The 23,730-nt window shown below is 36.5% G+C and overlaps 1 protein-coding gene across 3 annotated transcripts in view; it reads right to left on the bottom strand.

Moving 5' to 3' along the window:
• Positions 1 to 23,730, bottom strand: part of RICTOR (RPTOR independent companion of MTOR complex 2) — a 126,800-nt gene that overhangs the window by 82,916 nt on the left and 20,154 nt on the right. For all 3 annotated transcript variants that reach the window (XM_043887183.1, XM_043887185.1, XM_043887186.1), the window contains one exon: positions 9,088 to 9,185. In XM_043887183.1, the coding sequence (XP_043743118.1) occupies positions 9,088 to 9,185 (98 nt within the window). The remainder of the gene's footprint in view (positions 1 to 9,087; positions 9,186 to 23,730) is intronic.

The raw sequence follows: 23,730 nt of genomic DNA, 5'->3' as shown, positions 1-23,730 counted from the left end.
ATAATGATCAGCTAAAACTGGACAGTTAAATGCTATGACCATTTTACTTACAGGGCTTTGAGGGTTAACTGAACAGTTCTCCTAAAGAAACAACAGAGAGAGTAACCCAAACTTTAAAAAATCTTGCCACAAATTAGAATTCCACAGCATAGTCTTTTTAGAGGGTAATTTATAAGTAGGTTTTAAAATAAAAAGTACAAATGCTCTTGGCTAAATAATCACACTTTTAACATTCTATTCTGCATGAAACAGTATGTAAGAGTGTTACTAATGCATTATTTAAAATGGAAAAAGAAGTAGGGAATACTTGCATTTTCTAATGATGGAATGATTAAATTACAGTATATGTATTATGCATATGTATATATATTTGGACGCATAAACATATATATGGATGGATAGATATGCACACACACATCTATCAACACACATATGCAGCTACAAAAAAGCAGTGGATCTACACTTACAGAAAAAGAAAGGGCTCATGATATCCTGGGAAGTGGAAAAAACACAAACCACAAATCTCGAGATCTCATTAAAAAAAACCCTTATGAGCACATATAATAAATGTTAAATAAACTGAGCATTATATCAGACACTTCTAGTTTAGCTTAATTCTTACAACATAGTAAAATACACACACATACACATTTATAATTATGCCAAAGAAGAATAAGAATGAATACCCTCTAGTGGTAATTTCTGAGAAATAGTCCTTTTGTTGGGGTGAGGAGGTGGATGGGAAAGAGATGTGCGACAGGAGTTTCACTTTTTACTGTATATTGTTTAATATCACTATTATTTTTATATTTAATTTATATAATTTTGAAGCTTTTTTAAACAGAACAAGATTCCTCTGGAGCTTTTCATATATGAGATTAAATATACGCAAAGTTAAAATGTAAAAGAGCTAAAATATTTTCACCTTTAAAAACAGGTCTTTAGATTATCAGCATGTTGTCAGTTTTAAAAATAGAATGCTAAGATTATTTTCATCAGCAGCCTGTTATACACAATACTTTAGTGAAATGATGTCAGAAGGCAAGCATGGGTGTGTGACATTCACATGGTCCTAGGATCACATCACTGGCACCCTCTCTTCATACCTTAAAAGGAGGTTTAATTCTAGAGATAAAGCCCACCCTCTACAGCATTTCAGCCCCATTGATCTACTAAATTAACTTAATCCTAACAGGCAGGGCTATACTTAAAACAAATGTTAATACAACAGAAAACTCTTATTCAAACTGCAAAATCATTCCAATGTAATACCTTTAATTAAACACTTGCAATGTGCCAAGATTTGGGGAAGAGAGGGATATAAGAGTAAAAAAATAAATACTACATATTTCTTATGCTTAATAAACTCAGTTTAAATAAGAGCACAACACAATAAATAGTAATGATAACAAAAAAACATAAAATTCAGTAGACACGTATAACCTATTACAAGAACACAATGAAGGATGACCAACTAATTCCTGTCTAACTAGTCTCCTGGAATCATAACCCTTTTTCTTATTTTCTTATTCTGCAGAGCTATTCTTAGAGACTTCTAAGAATTTCTAAATATTACACTGTAAGTTAATGAACTTACAGATTGTACCCAAAAAACACCAACTCTGTAAATATTTTTTAACCTAGCTTGAACAAAATGGAATTCAAAGATACATTTTATTATGATTTAAATTCAATAAGCATTTACTTTGTGCTCAGTATTTGGAGAAATTTTATAATAAAACCTACAGACATTTATTTAAAGTACTGGCTCTTAACTGAGATGATTCTGTCCCCTAGGAAACATTCAGCAATCCTTGGAGACATTTTTGCTTGTGACAACTGGTGGAGGTGTCCTACAGGCATCTAGTGGGTAGAGGCCAGAGGTGCTGCTAACACTACAATAAACAAGACAGCTTCCCCAAACAAATAATTATCTGGCCCAATAAGTTGACATTGCTTAAGCTGAGAAACTCTGTTACAGTAACAGCTTACCAATCTCCAACTCAAGCTATTAAACAGACTCACCTTTTTATAGTCAACAAAAATTCCTGAAAATAACAAAAAAATGAAAAAGAAAACAAAAAACAAACCCTAAGTTGTAAAGCATTATCTGGTATGGAGCACATATTATGTGCCAAGCACTGTATTGGGACCTTGCCTCTAACTGCAGCAAAACTATCTCTGAGTAAAGAAATCTGTCCAACATTGCCTTGCTAGTTAGGGTCAGAGATGAGCTATTAAGACCTCACTCACTTGATCTGAAGCTCCCACTTTTCTCACTGTTATCACCAGGCAGTCAAAGCTGATTTTACCAAGTCCCATGTTTATGGACTTTACTAGTGGAAAAGCCTCTCACACCCTGACCCAATGGTTAGGCTCTCATATTCCAGAAAAATTCTTGTAAGTTTGCTTATCTGATTGTTAAATCCATAAATAACTTAAAACAGAAAATAAAAGGGCTGCTACAAGCTGATACCAGAGCCAGAGAGAAATGTGAAAACTGTACACAAAGGAGATGGCAAAACAAAAGATAAAAGTACAAGAAGCTCAAAAGCCTAGGGCCTTCAAAAGCCTAGGGATTTTATTACAGAGACACGTCATTCTATACAGTGATACGATGGGGCAAAGGAAGGAAGAAAATAGAGAAGGAAGGAGCACTGAGGGAAGGAGAGAGGGGAAGGTGTACGGAAGGGTGAAGAGAGAGGAAATGAACCAGGGAAGGAGGTAAAAAGAGGAGTAGAAGGAGAAAGCAGAGGGAAAGAGAAACACGAGATGAGCCTGGAAGAACACAGATCAAAGAAAGACCAAGTGGAGGGAACAACTTCGTGAAAAACCATGGGAAAAATTCAAAAGGAAACAAAGAAATGGAGGGGGGAAAAGGGGAAAGAGAGCAAATGACCTTAACCCATAAGAAATGGAGATCTAGACAGAAATATATGGAGAACAGAGAAGGGAAAAAGAAATCTATCCAACAGATTACAAGAAACATGTTTAATTCACTCCTAATTCAGAAAGTTCTATACACACACTGTCTATGTTTAGTAGTTATTAGCCACAGACAGGTGGCTATAAGCACAGAAATTTGTTTTAATCTGAACAGAGATGTGCTATAACATACACAAATAGCACAACAATTATATCAAAGAAATTCTCACACTGTTAAGCAAGTTCTAGGACCCACAACAGATTTCCTAACCTGGGCGTCTTGCAAAGGGACTGAGAACTCCCAGGGAATTTGACCTTGGAGACCGGTGGGAGACTGAGCCACTGGGTGCAATCTCAAAAATGACAAAATAATCTCTGTTCATTTCCAAGGCAAACCATTCTATATCACAGAAGTCCAAGTCAATGCCCCAACCACTAATGCCAAAGAAGCTGAAGTTGAACAGTTCTATGATCACCTATGAGACCTTCTAGAACTAACACCAAACAAAGATGTCCTTTTCATCATAGGGGATTAGAATGCAAAAGTAGGAAGTCAAGAGATACCTGGAGTAACAGGCAAGTTTGGCCTTGGGAGTACAAAATGAAGCAGGGCAAAGTCTAACAGTTTTGCGAAAAGAACACACTGGTTATAGTAAACACCCTCTTCCAACAACACAAGAGAAGACTCTACACATGGACATCACCAGATGGTCAACACCAAAATCATACTGACTGTATTCTTTGCAGCCAAAGATGGAAAAGCTCTATGCCGTCAGCAAAAACAAGACCGCGAGCTGACTGTGGCTCAGATCATAAAATCCTTATTGCAAAATTCAGACTTAAAGAAAGTAGGGAAAACCACTAGACATTCGGGTATAACCTAAATAAAATCCCTTACGATTCTACAGTGGAAGTGACAAATAGATTCAAAGGATTAGATCTAATAGATAGAGTGTCTGAAGAACTATGGACAGAGGTTTGTGACATTTTACAGGAGACAGTGATCAAGACCATCCCCAAGAAAAAGGAATCCAAAAAAGGCAAAATAGTTGTCTGAGGAGGCCTTACAAATAGCTGAGAAAAGAGACGCTAAAGACAAAGGAGAAAAAGCAAGATATTCCCATCTGAATGCAGAGTTCCAAAGAATAGCAAGGAGAGATAAGAAAGCCTTTCTCAGTGATCAATGCAAAGAAATAGAGGAAAACAACAGAATGGCAAAGACTAGCGATCTCTTCAAGAAAATTAGGGAACATTTCATGTAAAGAGGGGCACAATAAAGGACAGAAATGGTATGGACCTAACAGAAGCATAAGATATTAAGAAGAGATGGCATTTAATGCAAAGAACTATGTGACCCAGATAACCAAATGGTGTGATCGCTCACCTAGAGCCAGACATCCTGGAATGCAAAGTCAAGTGGGTCTCAGGAAGCATCACTATGAGCAAGCTAGTGGAGGTGATGGAATTCCAGCTGAGCTATTTCAAATCTTAAAAGATGATGCTGTGAAAGTGCTACAGTCAATATGCCAACAAATTTGGAAAACTCAGCAGTGGCCACAGGACTGGAAAAGGTTAGTTTTCATTCCAATCCAAAGAGAGACAATGCCAAAGAATGTTCCGCACAAGTTCTGCACAACTACACTCATCTCACACGCTAGCAAATGTTCAAAATTCTCCAAGCAAGGCTTCAACAGTACATGAACTGAAAAATTCCAGATGTTCAAGCTGGATTTAGAAAAGGCAGAAGAACCAGAGATCAAATTGCCAACATCCACTGGCTCATAGAAAAAGAGAGTTCCAGAAAAACATCTACTTTTGCTTTATTGACTATGCCAAAGCCTTTGACTGTGTGGATCACAACAAACTGTGAAAAACTCTTCAAGATGGGAATACCAGACCACATTACCTGCCTCCTGAGAAATTTGTATGCAGGTCAAGAAGCAACAGGACCACACATGGAACAACTGACTGATTCCAAACAGGGAAAGGAGTATGTCAAGGCTGTATATTATCACCCTGCTTATTTAACTTATACGCAGAGTACATCATGCGAAACGCCGGACTGGATGAAGCACAAGCTGGAATCAAGACTGCCAGGAGATATATCAATAACATCAGATATGCAGATGATATCACCCTTATGGCAGAAAGCAAAGAGGAACTAAACAGCCTCTTGATCAAAGTGAAAGAAGAGTGGAAAAAGCTGGCTTAAAATTCAACATTCAAAAAACTAAGAACATGGCATCTGGTTCCATCACTTCATGGCAAACAGACTCAGAAACAATGGAAACAATGATACTTAATTTTCTTGGGCTCCAAAATCACTGCAGATGGTGACTGCAGCCATGAAATTGAAAGACACTTGCTCCTTGGAGGAAAGGCTATGACCAACCTAGACAGAATATTAAAAAGCAGAGGCATTACTTTGCCAACAAAGGTCCGTCTAGTCAAAGCTATGGTTTTTCCAGTAGTCATGTATGGATGTGAGAGTTGGACCATAAAGAAAGCTGAGCGGCAAAAAATTGATGCTTTTGAACTGTGGTGTTGGAGAAGACTCTTGAGAGTCCCCTTGGACTGCAAGGAGATCAAACCAGTCAATCCTAAAGGAAATCAGTCCTTAATAGTCACTGGAAGGACTGATGCTGAATCTGAAGCTCCAATAATTTGGCCACATGATATGAAGAACTGACTCACTGGAAAAGACCCTGATGCTGGGAAAGACTGAAGGCAGGAGGAGAAGGGGATGACAGAGGATGAGAATGTCTGGATGGCATCATTGACTCGATGGACATGAGTCTGAGCAGCTCTGAAAGTTGGTGATGGACAGAGAAGCCTGGCGTGCTGCAGTCCACGGGGTCGCAAACAGTCGGACAAGACTGAGCAACTGAACTGAGCTGAAAACACACACACTTATCTTCCAAGATTTAGTACGAAAAAATATTAAATATCTCATTGATATTTCATACTAATTACATAAAATGATAAGTTGGATATAGTGTATTAAATAAAATTATTAAAAATAAGTTCACACTTCCTTTTACTTTTTCAGTGTGACCTGCTAGAAAATTTAAAATTACAAAAGTGGCTCACATGTGTCTACTGTATTGTACTTCTCTAGAGTTTAACACCGCTTTAGGACTCATTCTCCAAGCTAGGCTTCAACAGTACATGAACCAGGAACTTCCAGATGTTCAAGCTGGATTTAGAAAGCATAGAGGAACCAGAGATCGAATTGCCAACACCCACTAGATCACAGAAAAAGCAAGAGAATTCCAGAAAAAATCTACTTATGCTTCACTGACTAAAGACTTTGATGATGTGGATCACAAAACACTGTGAAAAATTCTTAGAGAGATGGGAATACCAGACCACCTTATCTGCCTCCTAAGAAACCTGCCTGCAGGTCAAGAAGCGTTAGAACTGGACATGGAACAATGGACTGGTTCCAAATTGGGAAAGGAGTACGTCAAGGCTGTATATTGTCACCCTGCTTATTTATACACAGAGTACATCATGCAAAATGCTGGGCTGGATGAAACACAAGCTGGAATCAAGATTGCCAGGAGAAATATCACTAACCTCAGATATGCAGATGACACCCACGCTTATGGCAGAAAGCAAAGAGGAACTAAAGAGCCTCTTTATGAAAGTACAAGAGGAGAGAGAAAAAGCTGGCTTAAGTTCAACATTCAAAAAACTGAGATCATGGCATCTGGTCCCATCACTTCATGGCAAGCAGATGCAGAAACAATGGAAATAGTGACAGACTTTATTTTCTTGGGCTCCAAAATCACTGCAGATGGTGACTGCAGCCATGAAATTAAAAGATGCTTGCCCCCTGGAAGAGAAGCTATGACAAACCATGACAGCATATTAAAAAGCAAAGACATTACTCTACCGACAAAGGTCCATCTAGTAAATGCTATGGTTTTCCCAGTAGTCATGTTGAACCATAAAGAAAGCTGAGTGCCGAAGAATTGATGCTTTTAAACTGTGGTGTTGGAGAAGACTCTTGAGAGTCCCTTGGACAGCAAGAAGATCAAATCAGTCAATCCTAAAGGAAATCAGTCCTGAATATTCATGGGAAGGACTGAAGTTGAAGCTGAAACTCCAATATTTGGGCCACATGATGCATAAAGCCAATTCATTAGAAAAGACTCTGATGCTGGGATAGATTGAAAGCAGGAGAAGAAGGGGACAACATAGGACAAGATGGTTGGAAGGCAACACCAACTCAATGGACATGAGTTGGGGCAAGCAAGGCAACACCAACTCAAAGGACATGAGTTGGGGCAAGCTCCAGGAGATGGTGAAGGACAGGGATGCCTGGCGTGCTGCAGTCCATGGGGTTGCAAAGAGTCGGACACGACTGAAGGACTGAACAAAAAAAGGACCCATTCTGGTGCCAAAGTGAAATAACAGAAATCACTGCCATTCTTACATTCATTCTTCTTTTAGAATCCCAGTTGTAAACGATATGGAAGTACGTAACTAGATGTCAACCTGATTATGACATGAACCAGGAGATCAAACAAGACATAAACCTCTATTAACTGTTTTTAACAGTTAAATGAAGGCAAGTGCTAAGACATGTTACTATTAGACCTGGGTGAAGAGTGATGACATAAAACTGGAAAATTTAATAGAGCAAAATCAGGAGATGCAATTTGTAACCTTGAAATAACTCTAGGTCTTAAAAACCTGACATTACCTGAGTAGTACACTAAAGAAACATATTTGAAGATTTTTGATACATTCATAAAAATGAAACATTCAACAAGGACATTTTTGAAAACCCCTTCAAAGGGCTTATTCAATGTTTTTGAAAGTTTTTTAAAAAATCACTGTCCTCACTCATACAAGATAATTTTCTCATGTTACATAAAAATAAATCCCAGAATGTTTCATTAAGAAAAAAATAAATGTATATTTCAGTAACTACGAAAAGAAAAAAACGAATCTACTTTTTATTTATTATATAACACCTTACTGGAAAAAAAAATTTTGTTACATAGTGACTATATTCTTACCCCTTCTATTTGTATGAAATAAAATCAAATTCAAGCCACAGTCTAACTACCAAGTAGCAAAGAATTAAACATTTTGGAAAGATTAAAACAGCGTGACTCAAATTTTAATGTACACCCAAATTCATCTGAGATGGTCATTAAAATGTAGATTCTCATTCAGTAGGTCTGGGGTGGGGTTGAAAATTGTCCATATCAAACAAACTCCAAGGTGACACCAATGTTGCAGGTCTACGGATCACACTTTTAGTAAGCAGCTAAAACACTTCTTCCTACATTTAAAATGTATAAGGCACTGTACTCAATATTTGTAACAGCCTATAAGGGAAAAGAATCTGAAAATGAGTATATATAATCTGAATCAAATGCTGTACATCTGATACTAACATGATGCTGTAAATTAACTAAACTTCAATAAAATATAAAAATAAAACATAGAATAATTTATATTTAGTAAAGTAAAAATGTAAATTTTCCCAAAAGGAAGCATTCTATTTTCTATTTGTGGCATCACCTCGAATAACAGGTATTTTAGTGTTTCCATGATTTGGCTGTTCAGCATTACCAGGCTCCCAACCATACCAATCCATCTATAATACTTGGGAATTCTTGGTGGCTAATAGAGATCAGGTTAATATTTATTTGGGATAAGTGCCCTAACATTTATGTTGAGTTCTGAGATCCAGATAATGGGAAGAGAGTATCAGGAAAAGGAGAGGAAGTGGTAATATCTCTCTGGAAATTATTACATCTATGAAATGCAACACACCATACTCATGTACTGACATATTTATCATATGATACCACAAAAAATGAATATTAAAAGGCAACAGAATTACATCCTTATGTGACTAATAGTGGAGACTGAATTACTGATTTCTCAGTGATTTCTTTTCCCTTTATTCTCTGCTGAATCTACCAAATATTTGACAACAAACATCAAGTACTTCTCATTATTCAAATATACTTTTAAAATTAAAAACATATGACAAAAATCCATGAGAAAGGGCCAAGGAAACACTAATATTGAGGGAATACTGAAGAATTTCTTGTTAACGGTGGTTAAGATATATCTTTTAAGTACAATAAGGAAAAAATAACTTAGGATGATAATGTAAAGACTGAAGTTACTTACCTTAGTGAAGTTATTCAGATGGCCTAGCTTTCTCATATTTGATACTCCTTGCAATTTGGCCACATTTTGGAGAATCTCCCTTAAGTTATCAGAAGGTTCTAGAACAGATAAAATAATTTAACATAATTTTAAAAGATTAAGATAATTTTAAAATAATTTTATTTTCCCTAACAAAACACATGAAATGTGCAGTATTAAAACTTCACAACTTTGACTCGGTTTTTTTAAAGTCTTACATTCTGTCTCTAACCTACCTACTTAGGAGACTTCAAAGTTTATGTGGATGACTCACTGAATGACCTTCACCTTTCTACTACATTTATACCTGTGGTCCAACTCTCTACATCACCTGCAACTATTTAACCACTAATTCTAAAATTTCAACCCCAACTGCAAGAACACCTTTCACTTCTGGCTATAATGTAGTAACAGAAACCATACAGTCTTATTTGAATCAACCCAAAAACTGAAAAAAACATATAAAACAACAGTTCTCAAAACACTGGACATTAAGAAGTAAAGAAAAATAATCATTGAGAAATGAAAAAGAAAACAAAAATGCTTTACAACTGCCCTCAGTTTACTGTCATTAGAGTGTTTCCAGGCCTTGGTGCCGAGAGGAGATACCCAGGCAAACTGAGTTCAAGAGACAGCTCAGAGTCCAAGGAGAACAAAGAGCATCAGAGAACAGCGCACTGTACAGAGAGAATACTGAACGTCTGCAAAAGGACCCTTTGTGCAGCCGTTACAGCAATAGCTGGTGCATGTGTATGAGGAAATTATCACTCGAAAAAATTAAAGGGATGAGCATCAGTGTTTACACAAGACAGGGAGCAGTGCTTGTTTCTAACGGCCATACTGAAAACCTTAACAGTGCATGGGGCATTGGACAGAGTATTCAGAAAAGTCTTGGCTCAGTGGTAGAGAACAATCATGCACAGACTAAACATTTCTTTGATTCTACCTAACAAATCTTTGGGCTTCCCTGGCAGTTCAGGTGGTAAAGAATTCGCCTGCCATGCAGGAGGCCCCATTTTGATTCCTGGATTGGGAAGATCCTCTGAAGAAGGGGTAGGCTACCCACTCCAGTATTCTTGGGCTTCCGTGGTGGCTCAGATGGCAAAGAATCTACCTATAATGTGGGAGACTTGGGTTCGATCCCTGGGTTGGGAAGATCCTGGAGGAAGGCATTGCAACCCACTCTAGTATTCTTGCCTGGAGAAACTCCATGGACAGAGGAGCCTGGGAGGCTACAGTCTATGGGGTCACAAAAAGTCGGACACGACTGAAGTAACCAAGCACACAGCACACAACAAATCTTCAAAGGAAGACTTGAAAGAATCAAACTGTTTCCAAATAACTAAAATGTCTCAGACCAAAGCTCAGTAATAACCATAAAAGAAAAACAGAAAACATCTAATGAAGCAAAATTTACAATGACTAGTATCCAAATATCATCAGACATGCAAAGAAGCAGGAAAACATGACTCATAGTAAGCAGAAAAACTAATCAACTGAAAATTACCCAGAACCGACACAGATATTATTAGGTTGGTGCAAACATAATCGCGGTTCGGGGCTGTGAATTTTAAATCATTATAACTAGGTTCAAACACATCTTTATTAATCAAAATAGGAACCATTATAATCAACACATTTTTGTCAACAAGAAATAAGTTTGTTTATTCCTTTGGCGCAAAAACCCATGCTTCAGGATTTGATAAACTCTTGGAAAGCATTTTCCACATCCTGCTGGTTGTGGAAGCATTTTCCATGCAAAAAGTTATCAAAATGCTTGAAGAAGTGAATCAGTTGGCAAGAGGTTAGATGAATGCAACAGATGAGGCAAAACTTCGTAGCCCAATTCGTTCAACTTCTGAAGCATCAGTTTTGAGACGTGGTCGGACGTTGTCATGGAGAAGAATTGGGCCCTTTGTGCTCACCAATGCCAGCTCGAGGCTTTGCAGACTTCAGTGCCTCTCTCATCAATTTGCTGAGCATTCTTCTCAGAATGGTCTCAGGGGTATTTAAAAAGCTGTAGTGAATCAAACCAGCAGCAGATGGACAAACGGTGACCATGACCTTTTCTGCTGTTAAGTTTGGCTTTGGGAAGTGCTTTGGAGCCTCTTCTCGGTCCAACCACTGGGCTGGTAATTGCAGGCTGTCATATAAAACCCACTTTTAGTCATGCATCACAATCCAAAAAAAAAAAAAAAATGGTTCTTAGTTGTTGCACAGGATATAGGAGAAGACGACACTTCAAAATCATTTTTTTTGTTTGCTGACTAGGCACCCACTTATCAAGCTTTTTCACCTTTCCAATTTGCTTCCAATGCCAAATAACCAAAGAACGGTCGATACTGAGTTCTTGGGCAACTTCTCATGTAGTTTTAAGAGGATCAGCATCGATGATCCTCTCAATTGGTTGTTGTCAACTTCCGACAGCTGGCCACTGCACCCCTCGTCTTCAAGGCTCTTGTGTCTTCTGAAAAACTTCTTGAACTACCACTGCACTGTACGTTCCTTAGCAGTTCCTGGGGCAAATGTGTAACTGATGTTGCAAGTTGTCTCTGCTGCTTTATGACCCATGCTGAACTTGAATAAGAAAATCACTCAAATTTACTTTTTGTGTAACATCATTTCTCTAGTCTAAAATATAAACAACAAGTAATAAATCACTAGCAAAAAACCAAAGCAAGAAATGTGCATTAAAATTATGCATAACATAATCACATTTATTTAAGACTATTTAAGACTATTCCAATATCAAATGGCAAAGTCCAATATCAAATGACAAACCTCAATTACTCTTGCAACACCTAATAGAATCAGCAGAAAAGGACATTAAAACAATTTTTATAACTGTAGTCTATGTGTTCAAAACCTTAGGGAGAGGCATGAAAAGTGTAAAAAGCACTCAAACTGAATTTCTGGAGATGAAAACTATAGTGTCTCAGATGTAAATATCCTGGATGAGATAAAAAGCGTAATAGCTTTTATAGAAAGTAAGAGTTGTGAATTTTGAAGACAAAGCAATAAGAATTATCAAAAATATAACACAAAGGGAAAAAGGAAAAATGAAAAGACCATCAGCAAACTATAGGGATTCAAGCAGCTTAACAACATTGCAATATGTGTAACCGGAGTCCCTAAAGAAAAAAGTTTGGAATAGAAGAATTAATTGAAGAAATAATAGATGAAAACTTTCCAAGTTTGACCAAAGTAAGCCAATAAATCCAAGAAGTTCAGTCAATCCCAAGCACAAGGAAAAGGACCAAAACTAGACCAAGGTACACCATAATCAAATTACTCAAAATCACTGGTAGAGGAGAAATCTTAAAAGCAACCAGATTAAAAAAACACTGCATGGAGAAGGAAACGGCAACTCACTCCAGTATTCCTGCCTGGGAAATCCCATGGACAGAGGAGCCTGGTAGGCTACAGTCCATGGGGTTGCAAAAAAAAAAAAAAACACTGCAGCCATGAAATTAAGACACTTGCTCCTTGGAAGGGAAGCTGTGACAAACCTAGACAGTGTATTAAAAAGCTGAGACATCACTTTGCTGATAGAAGTCCACATAGTCAAATTTATGGTTTTTACAACAGTCATACACAGATGTGAGAGTTGAACCATAAAGAAGGCTGAGCGCGGAATTGATGCTTTCAAACTGTGGTGCAGGAGAAGATTCCTGAGTCCCCTGGACTGCAAGGAGACCACCAATCAATCCTAAAGGAAATCAATCCTGAATATTCATTGGAAGGACTGATACTGAAGCTCCAATACTCTGGCCACCTGATGAGAAGAGCCAACTCGCTAGAAAAGACCCTGTTTCTGGGAAAGATTGAAGGCAAAAGGAGAAGGGCGTGGCAAAGGATAAGATGGTTAGACAGCATCACAGACTCAACAGACATGAATTTGAGCAACTCCAGGAAATAGTGGAGACAGAGGAGCCCAGCATGCTACAGTCCATGAGGTCTCAAAGAATAGGACATGACTTAGTGACTGAACAACAAGGACAAGTTACATACAGAGAAATAAAGAGAAGAATGACAAATTTCTCTGGGAAAACAAAGCAAATGAGAAGACAAGGGAACACCTTTAAAATACTGAAAGAGAAAAAAAAAAGCTTTTAAAATGCAAAAACAACCCTTAGTTCACCTGTTTTACGAAATCAGGCCAAAGCCAGAAACTGCCCTGTGGTTGACAATCTACCAACCCTTGGATACAGTGTCAATATTCAAGTTATTTTTCTATTAACATATTTAGCATCCTACTTGCTTTAAACAAAAGCACAATCTAAAAAAGAAAAAATTGTCACATTATTGGTATTTTACTTTAAGACCCGTTATGACTTTCCTTTGAGATTTTAATCTGTTAACATAAACTAAGGAGCTATTTGTTTTGAGTAAGTGTTTTTCTCAGCAAATGAAACATCACATTTCTACAAATTTAGCTTGCATCTGCTTCTCTCCATTCTGTTATACTCAACGTGAGCCATGACAATCACACATTGGTTAGTGTCAAACCACTAAGCATATTACATATCCGAGCTATCTCCAATCGCTTTGAAATTGCTACATACTAAGATCAAACCCCACCAGGGTCTCCCTGGTGGCTCATATGGTAAAGAGCCTACGCCTGCAATGTAGGAGACCCAGGTTCGATCCCTAGGTCAGGAAGATCCACTGGAGAAGGAAATGGCAACAAAACTCCAATATTCTTGGCTAGAAAATCCCACAGACGGAGAAGCCTGCAACCACGGGGTTGCAAAGAGTCGGACACCACTCAGTGACTAAGACACAAGACCAAAATAGTCAATCTTATGGGAAATCAATCCTTAATACTCATTAGAAGGACTGATGCTGAAGCTGAAGCTCCAGTATTTTGCTGATCTGATGTGAACAGCCAACTAACTGGAAAAGTGCTTGATGATGGGAAAGATTGAGGGCAAAAGGAGAAGATGGTGTCAGAGGATGAGATGCTTGATGGCATCTCAGATGCAATGGATGTGAATCTGGGCAAACTTTGGGAGATGGTGAGGGACAGGGACCTGGCATGCTGCAGTCCATGGAGTCCCAAAGAGTTGAACACAAGTGGGCAATTGAACAACAAGATCATTCATTTGATTTCAGAACATTTCCTACAAATACTAGATATATTTAACTCCAATGAAATTTGATCTAATATTAGATGGTTTAGGGTATGTCTTTATAATTAGTAACTCTTTCATCTTAAACATGGAATGAAAACAGCTTATCACTGTGTGGTATCAGAGCTCATATTAAAAAAAAAACTGCAAGGAACTATGAATAGATCACTATTAGTAATATCTTTTTGTTATAAATGGTACCTGTTTGGAGACACTGAAAAAGAAAAATTATAAGTAAGCCAATGATTTTTAAATGATTTAACTATATTTGAGAACATAATACAATTTTTAACAACACTTGCACTAATTCAGAACCTATAGCAGTTTGCAAGTCAGAGTTTACTAAAAGCCAGTGTGAAATTCACCTACTGTAAATACATAATTTAACCAACTTATATCAATTTATAATTGAGTAGTCAGACATCAAACAGTTTCACTAAAGTGAGGACCCAGTTTCTGCTATGTAATATGTGATAGGACTAATACTTACAATGATTAGGTTGAAGATATAGTTTTCAAAAAGGCTTGCATATTTCTAATTATTGCCTATTTTCTAGGTACAAACTGATTGCAGACATTTTTGAAAAGCCACAATTTTGTGACAAAAATAAAACCTCAAGTCTAAACTCACTCACTCAAGAAGTATTAACTGAACACCTACTATGGTCAAGTACTGTTTTAGGTACTGGGAATAATACATCAATGAACAAGAGACATCATTTCTTACTGGACCTTACATACAATTGGAAGAAAATTGAGGATTAACAACAAAAAAAGCCACAAAATGAAAACTGACAGGTAGTCAGAAGCCAATATCGTGTCAAATGTTTGCCTAATAAATACCGATATAAAATGAACCGACTACACTTTAATGCACTGTTGTTGTCAATCCAAATCAAAACAAATCAGCCTTTCTTCTTCTTTCCCCTCCTCATCCCTTTGTCTTATATATAATTACCATCTGAGCCACCAGGGAAGCCCATACAATTACCAGGAACCCCCAAACAGAACTGGAATATGGAAGAACTTCAAAGTTTCTTCATATTTCCTCAAAGACAGAACATGTTTCCTTCCAGAAACTCATATTTCTTCCCAGACAAATTCAAAAATATTAGGGCCATTTTAAACATCAAATACTACCTATGCTCATATGTTACAATGTTCTTATGGGGATCCATAACTTCAAATAGAAGGGTAAATTTTCCCTGGTTAAGTGAGAAGTCCCTGGTTTCTTCTTTATGTGCTAGATCAGGAGTACCTAAACATTTTAATTAAAAAGACCCAGGCAGTAAGTATTTTAGGCCATACAGTCTGTTCTGTTGTAACCTCAATTCTGTTGTAATCAAGAAAGCAACAGAGAAAATAGGTAAGTAAATGAATGTGGCTATGTTTCAATAACACTGGCTCATGAGCTGTCAACTGTCAACTCCTATGCTAGAGAGTCAGAACTTAAAACTACAGGAGCAAGCTGAGATCAATGGGCTTTTTATTGGGGGTGCGGGGGATGGTGCACAGAGGAGAGAATTTAAGGAGGAGTTTACCTCTCTTATTTCTTACTACTTTCAGTTAATGTTTCCAATTCAGCCTCTCAAAAACTGTGCTGTGTGAAAGGTATAAAGCACAAATGAAATAATCCACTAGGATTTCCCTGAAGCTCAGTAGTTTAGCCCAGAGTTGCATTAAGGAAAAAAGAGAGGGGGGAAAAATGTGGCTAGAAAAAAAGACAGAAAAAAAAAAATGTGGCTAGAAAAAAAGAGAAAAAAAAAAATGTGGCTAGCTGGCAATGATGGCCAACCATTCAAATGCAAGGAAGCAAAACACAAAAGAACCACTAAAATTACAGTTGCTCTTTTCCTCTTATTGTGTAACTTGTAGTCCTATGCATGTTCCCAGTGACTCTCTGGAAGTAATGAAATAACTATAGTCAATATTCAGCAATTTAATATTATTTAAGCACAAACATGCATACATAGATACAAATATATATACAGAAAAACACCAAAAGAAAACTACAGTAAAGAAACCTTAATCTCTATACATCTATAGACACATACATATATATATATATATATCATTCCCCCATTAGCTTAATTCTCCGTATATCAACATATACATACATACACAGATGTATATATATATACATGAGTAAGCATGCATTTATTTTTAAATGTTTCCAATATATACTGCTTTGTAATATGCTGTGATAAATCATATTATTAATAATATCCTTACCTGTCAATAAATACACAGCATAAAATTGATACTTTAAATTTTGGTTCAAGTACACAGAGTAAATTAATGACCAAATACTAGTGGCATACATTTATCTGCGAGTAATAGAACAATTCTAAAATAAAAAAGAACTGGATTTGAATCTAGCTTGCTGCTGCTGTTGTTTAGTTGCTAAATTGTGTCTGACTCTTTGTGACCCGACAGACTGTAGCATGCCAGGCTTTGCTGTTCTTCACTATCTCCTGAACTTGCTCAAATTTATATCCATTGAGTGGTGATGCTATCTATATCTATATCATCCTCTGCCAACCCCCTCTCCTGTTGCTTTTAATCTTTTCCAGCATCAGAGTCTTTTCCAATGAGTCTGCTCTTCGCATCAAGTGACCAAAGTATTAGACTCTCAGCTTCTGCATCAGTCCTTCCAATGGATATTCAGGGTTGATTTCCTTTAGGACTGACTGGTTTGATCTTTCAGTTCAAGGGACTAAGAGTCTTCTCCTGCACCATAATTCGAAAGCATCAATTCTTCAGTGCTCAGCCTTCTCTATGTGCCAACTCTCGTATCTGTACATGACTACTGGAAAAACCACAGCTTTGAAAGATATCTAGCTTAATCACCTACAAACCATGTATCCTTGACTAAGTTATTAAACCTCACAGGCACCACTTTCTTATACTGGGTTGGCCAAAAAGTTCGTTTTGGTTTTTTTCCATAAAATGTTAAGATTATAGTGAATAAGTAAGTGAAAGTCGCTCTGTCACGTCCAACTCTTTGGGATCCCATGGACTCTGCAGTCCATGTAATTCTCTAGGCCAGAATACTGGAGTGGGTAGCCGTTCCCTTCTCCAGGGATCTTCCCAACCCAGGGATCGAACCCAGGTCCCCCTCATTGCAGGCAGGTTCTTTACCAGCTGAGCCACAAGGGAAGCCCAAGAATACTGGTAGCCTATCCCTTCTCCAGTGGATGTTCCCGACCCAGGAACTGAACCAGGTCTCCTGCATTGCAGGTGGATTCTTTACCAACTGAGCTATCAGGGAAGCCCAAGGTTATAGTGAATATATTATACTAATTACCTAACCTTGAAGGCACTGTTTCAAGGTGTGAGGTACAACTTACTTAGCAGAGCGCCTAGCCCATAACAGATATTCAAGAAAATAGCAGCAACTATATTTCAAGTTAGTTATCATCTGCTTACAAAAACAATTTTTATGGATCAATTACGTGAAAGTTATGCGGCCAGCCCAAACAAATGTTTAATTCACACATTAGTGTGTCTAAATTCATGAATTTTGGCTACATATTTTAGCGTATTACTTTTATGATCCAAGATTTGCTCATTTTTGAAGTAAAATCCTTTGATTTGCCTTCTTAAAAATGGCAGAGTGATGAGGAGCAGAGTTGGACAATATTTTCTGTGATTTATTTGTGAATATACATGAACAAATGCTAATAAGCATTAAGCTAGAAAAATTGGATGCATAAGAATAACAAAATTAAATGTGACTACATAAATCTGATGTGTATTACTTAATTACATCTTAATATTATCTATGTTTATTGTGAGCAGACATAAAGGATTAAAAATACATGGCAATACCTGTAGCTAGTATTTCCTTTGTAAAAGCCAGCAACAAATCTGTCTCCTCCATCAGCAAGGACAGTGAAAGTACATCTTCTCACCCTTACCCACAGGTCCAAAAGGTAAGGAAGCACTGCTGCAAATTATTTAACATTTTCTGAAATTCTAACAATTATTAATATCAAAGAGTTATATAATTTAGGAGAGAAAAGATCTATCGAAATGATAACATCCTGGGAAAACGGCCTTCCTTTTACCTTTAACGCAAAGGGACTAAAAACTTCTTAGGAGACCCTATTCTATTTTTGATAGAGTAGTAGAATATTGCCCTTTATACTGATGCCAAACTCTGTCCCTTTGTAATCTTCATCCATTTGTTCTGGTGTAACAATCTGGAATGCAGAACAGGAAATATCTACCCTCAGTACTGAAAATTATCATTTTTCCTCATAAGCAACTGAAGCAGACAATAATCTTTTAATCACTGTTGTATTTTAAATATAAATACTGTAATAGAGATGGGCAAGGAAAACCTATCAATTACTTCTGCAAGTAAATCAGTTTAGTTACAAGCTCCTTAAATGTTAGATTCATTATAGTAAAAATTCAATAGCTTCATAGGGCTACTTTAGAAGAATGACGGACATGAAGTACCTCTTGAGAGGGAAAAATTCGTTTAGAGGCAAGACTACAGAGAGAGCAAGATGGCACTGGGATTCTTTAGCCAGGCATGCCCCTTCTTTCCCTACCTGATTTGGAAGAAATTCTCATTCCTCAGAAGTCTTACTCAGATGTGTAAAGGTTTTCCTTAACCTGCAAGCACCCCTCTTTATGTTCTCATGATACATTCTTCATACCGCTATCACAACAGTTATGACAGAACACGTATCTGATCTAAGTTCTAATTTACACCTATCATGCCAGTGTGACTAATACCACCTCCTTTCACTCCCCGAAGTATACTTGGCTGTACTGTAAATGATACGACCACCAGAGGTATGGTTAGTTAAAACTCAACCACCATTTGTATATTTTCTTACAACTAAATCTTTTCTCTATCTCCTTTTCCCAGAGACTGAAAGAGAATAGTTTTGTTGGGTTCTTGTTCCAACATCCTGGGAACAATATAACAGGAACACATTTTCCCCCTCTAGATGGTATTTAGCCATTTTATTACTTATATAACTAAACATACAATGATATCCTATAAAGTACAGTTTTGATTTATCTTGGGAGTACCTTTAGATTTCTAAGTTTTCTGTTGGTTTTTTTTTTTTTTCTTTCTTTTGGTTTCTTTTGGTCATGCGGCATGTGGGATCTTCCCTAAGCAGGGCTTGAACCCATGGCCCCTGCACTGGGAGTCTTAACCACAGGATCACTAGGGAAGTCATCTAAGTTTCATTCAATTGTACATTTCAGGGTTCACTATGCCAGTACACTATGCCAACTGCTTAGATGAGAAATATTACTAAATATAAGATATGGTCTCAGGTCTGGAGATGAACATGAAATGGGAATAGGTGTATATATATGTAATACTTACTAGTAATACTCTGGGAAAACAAAAAATTTGATAGACTTCACTAGACTATAAGACAAGTACTACAACATATTTTGCTAATATTTTTACATGAAAAAATTTGTTTTCATCTCCATACCAACCACACAAGGTAGATGCTAATATTATCATTCTCATGTTAAAAAAATGAACATTAGTTCACTGGCCTAAAGTCACATAAATACCAGATATGGTAGTAAGATCTGAATCTAAGTTATCTGACTCTAGACTCTGTCTTATTCCACATGCAATCACCCTGCATATGCAATTCTTCTTTCATCAGTCTTCAGTGTACATTCCAGTTTGTAATTATAGGATAGTCTGACCTTTAGTTCACTGTTATGATACCATCCTAATGGCATGATACACAGTATCATGTCTGATACACAGTAACCACCCCAAAAAACATTTACTGAATAGGTGCCCCACATCACACTGTGAATATTAAAATGTAAGAATTTATAATGGAAATGCTATCTTGTGATTAATTATAAAAATGATAATAACTATAGTAGAGATGCATATAAAAAAGGAGCAAATAAGAAAGATCACACTGCTTTAATGTATCTGTTTTTCAATTACTACTGATCTGAAAAGGAATCACACTATCTAAGGTAAGAATAAGCTTATTTAATATGATTAACAATGAACTGCCTTGACCTTAACTATTTACCTTATTACCTAATTATCTTCTAATCATTTCATCATCATCTATTTTTACATGGTAAGTAATTTGTGAATTTTTAAAGATTTTCTGGTAAAGATAACTTAGATGTTTGTGGTAGAAAATGAAGAAGAGTTGGGGAAAAAATATGAAGTACTTTCTTAAGAGTTCATCTCTTTCCCTTTTTTACAGTAAAATTAGAGATCAGAATACTTAGGCTTACTAACACTTGCTATGAGATAATTCCTGTACAAAATAGTAACCAAATTCACAAAGCACTTTCACTTTGTGAACACATACAAAGTATACACAAAAGCCATTTACCGGGCTACAAAAAAGATTCAAAGAAATCTTGGTCATCACATTATTTTATTGCTGTTTTTCTGCAGAAAATCTATGAAAAGTACTGTCTGCAATAAGAACATTTTCTTAGATGGTGAGTAACTAAAATCAATTTCCATATAAAGATTACAATCACTGGATGTTCTGCTAAAACTTCTATGTCTTAGTCTGTTAAATCATTAGGTTTCCACAGTCCTCTCGTCAGAAATCTTTCATCATAAGAAAAAAGTTGTTTCTCTCTGAAACAATTCACTATGTAAATGACCTTGCCAAAGAACAGAACAGCTGTGCCTAAAAGGTGAGACAATTGTTATATACCCCCAGCCTATTAGATGTATTTACAAACTCAGATGTACATTTTGCTTATACAGCTATTTTCATGTTTCTGTTTTTCTCTATGAAACGACTATTTATAGATAGGATCACTTGTCTGACAGGTGGCTTCTATGAATGTAATTAAGGACTTCCCTCTCAGAGACTGAGGAGCAAAGGGTACAAATACACTGGCTGCAGGACACAATTTGAATGTGAGTTAGAAAGTTGAAAAATGCTATTAAATGTTATTTTCTAACCTTTCCATTTGTATTCTTGGTTTCACACCTTACTAATTCCAGTATTTCCATCATCAATTACTCACTATTTCTAACTGACCTGTCTTTCTTCTGCCCAATGTTTCCGATTTTTAATGTGATATTACTTCCACCAAAACTCTCTGAGACTCAAGTTAATTAATTCTTACCTCACCTTCTAAATTCTACCAATTAGGTATCTAGGCCACCATTCCAATGAAGTTGTCCTCTACAAGTTCACTATTTGCCCAATGCAAAGGCTTTTTCTCAGCTCTTCAAACTCCCTGACTTTTCTATTATAGTACTATTGGCCAATGATAACCAAACCTACCTTCTTTCTCTTGGTTTCTAAAATCACACTATCTTGGTCCTTCCTCATAGCTATTTCTCACTGTTGCTTATGTACCTCTCTTAAAGGTTTGCATTCCTTCCTCCTATTTTATACTCTTTAATATTATCAAAAATTCTATCATTTGCCCTTAGGTTTCTGTTTTCATTGTGTCCCTAACACTAACAAATTCAATTTTAACCTTTAAATAAACAAAGCCTCAATGTTTCAATTCTACATTTTATCTTCATTATTCTACATTTGTTAAAAAAACAAATCTGTCTTCATGTTTGGTGATCTGTCATCTCAAATTCAGTATGTCCTGTAATCAAATTAATTCACCCTTTAAAAAAAAAAAACAACAACTTTCCAAAATTTCCTTCTATAGCCAATAGTAATAATGTCTGAACTAGAAAATTACATCCAGGACAACAGATACCACTGAGACATCTTATACAGACTGTATCACAGTAGTATCTTGTTTTCATGTACTACTAAGTTCTGAATCAGTGCCCTGTGGATATTACCACATGTAGTATCCTGTTTATGCTTTTTATGGCTCAGTAAAATCATTTATACACATCAAAGAAGACACACCTCATCAAAATTATCGAGACAAAAACATATTGACTAATCTGGAGTCCCAGGCATGAGGGAAACACATGATACATTAAGCTTTTTCATAAACCTTGGTCAATGGTGATTTTAATTATGCAAAAATGCCATAATATACAATTGTTTTGTGTAATACAAATGTAAACAAACTCTCTAATTAAAAATTTACTACTTGTTATTCTTCCATACATTTCACTCTGGCACGCATAAATAATTGAATTAGCACCAATAATCAAAATCTAAAAGTAAATTTACAAATGTTGTTTGAATTTAACCTTAAAAAGCTCTGAACTATTACAAATATAACAATATAAAACAATATAAAATATAAATATAACAATATAAAGCAGTTCTTTGGTTATCTCTTGCGTGAACAGGACGTCTGAATATGATCACACTGACTGCTAATATTTTTATATTTATTTATGCTTTCTGATAACGCCTTTAAATATAACTGCTTTACATACTTCTACTACAGGACCTTCAGAAGAGCCTTTGTCTGACATGCTGGTTAGACACACTGAGATAATACAAATTCTGGTCAGGTTTTGCTGCCAAATAAGTTTAGGTCAGGTTAGGTTTTGTCAGGTCACTTTATTTACAAAAACAGCTTTCATTTTCAGAGTTTTTGGTGTTTCAGAACTGTGGATAATAGGCTATGGATCTGTACAATTAATATTACCAACATCCCAGACTCTGCATTCTTTTCTACAACAAAGTCATCGAAACTGTCTTTCTCTCAGTGACACAAAATATGTGCCAATGTTGAAGTATAAATTTAGATCTCCTTAGTCAAGTTGAGTAAAGTTCAATAAGGAAAAAACTTGTCACCAGAGAGAATTTAATCCCCAACAAATAACTTTTCTATCAATTCAGAATAAAAATTTACTGATTAAAAAAAAAAAAAAAAAACCACTGGAAAGAACGACTTCTGCTTCAGGGCAGCTACCTGGCTACTAAAGTACATCTGTGAACTACCAAAATGAGTACTACCTCGCAGCAAGTTAGAAATGTAGAATCTTGCACCCTCCCATACCTACCCAATCTGACTCATTCAATCAACATCCTCAGGTATTGCATTTGTACATTTATGCATAAAAAGCTAACCTAACAGGCCCACTGCTTTTCCTTAAAAAGGTCTGCTTACCAGGTTAGTTGTTGGCTTACATCTGGAAACAAACTCAGGGAATGTTTCTACCATCCTAACTGGTAAGAGTGGCTTCCTGGCCCTAAACCATTTATGCAAACAGTATGGGTTTATGCTGACCATCTGCTTTCATTCTGTGAGTCTGGATACACTTAGAACACTTATTCAACAAAGGCAGAGAGCAAAGAAAAGTATTTCTAGATAAAGCTGAAAAATAAAAGGAGACTTCCCTGAGACTCTGAAGCCAACTGCAGGTGTCTCTGGAACCTAGATACATTCTTTTGCACAATCAAAAAAATCTCAACGAGAGAATTTTAATTTAAAGTATTCCTTGGCCTACCATATTCCCAGACAAGAAGCAGAGGCAAATTCAACCATTAACCACCACTCCAACTAAGAATCCACCCTTACCCTGGTTATAAACACAGAAGGAAAGATGAAAACAAGTCAGTATCAA

Source organism: Cervus elaphus, chromosome 25 (genome assembly GCF_910594005.1).
Source record: "Cervus elaphus chromosome 25, mCerEla1.1, whole genome shotgun sequence".
Classification (NCBI taxonomy): domain Eukaryota; kingdom Metazoa; phylum Chordata; class Mammalia; order Artiodactyla; family Cervidae; genus Cervus; species Cervus elaphus.
Note: the sequence above shows the minus strand (reverse complement) of the source record. Positions and strands in the feature narration are given on the sequence as shown.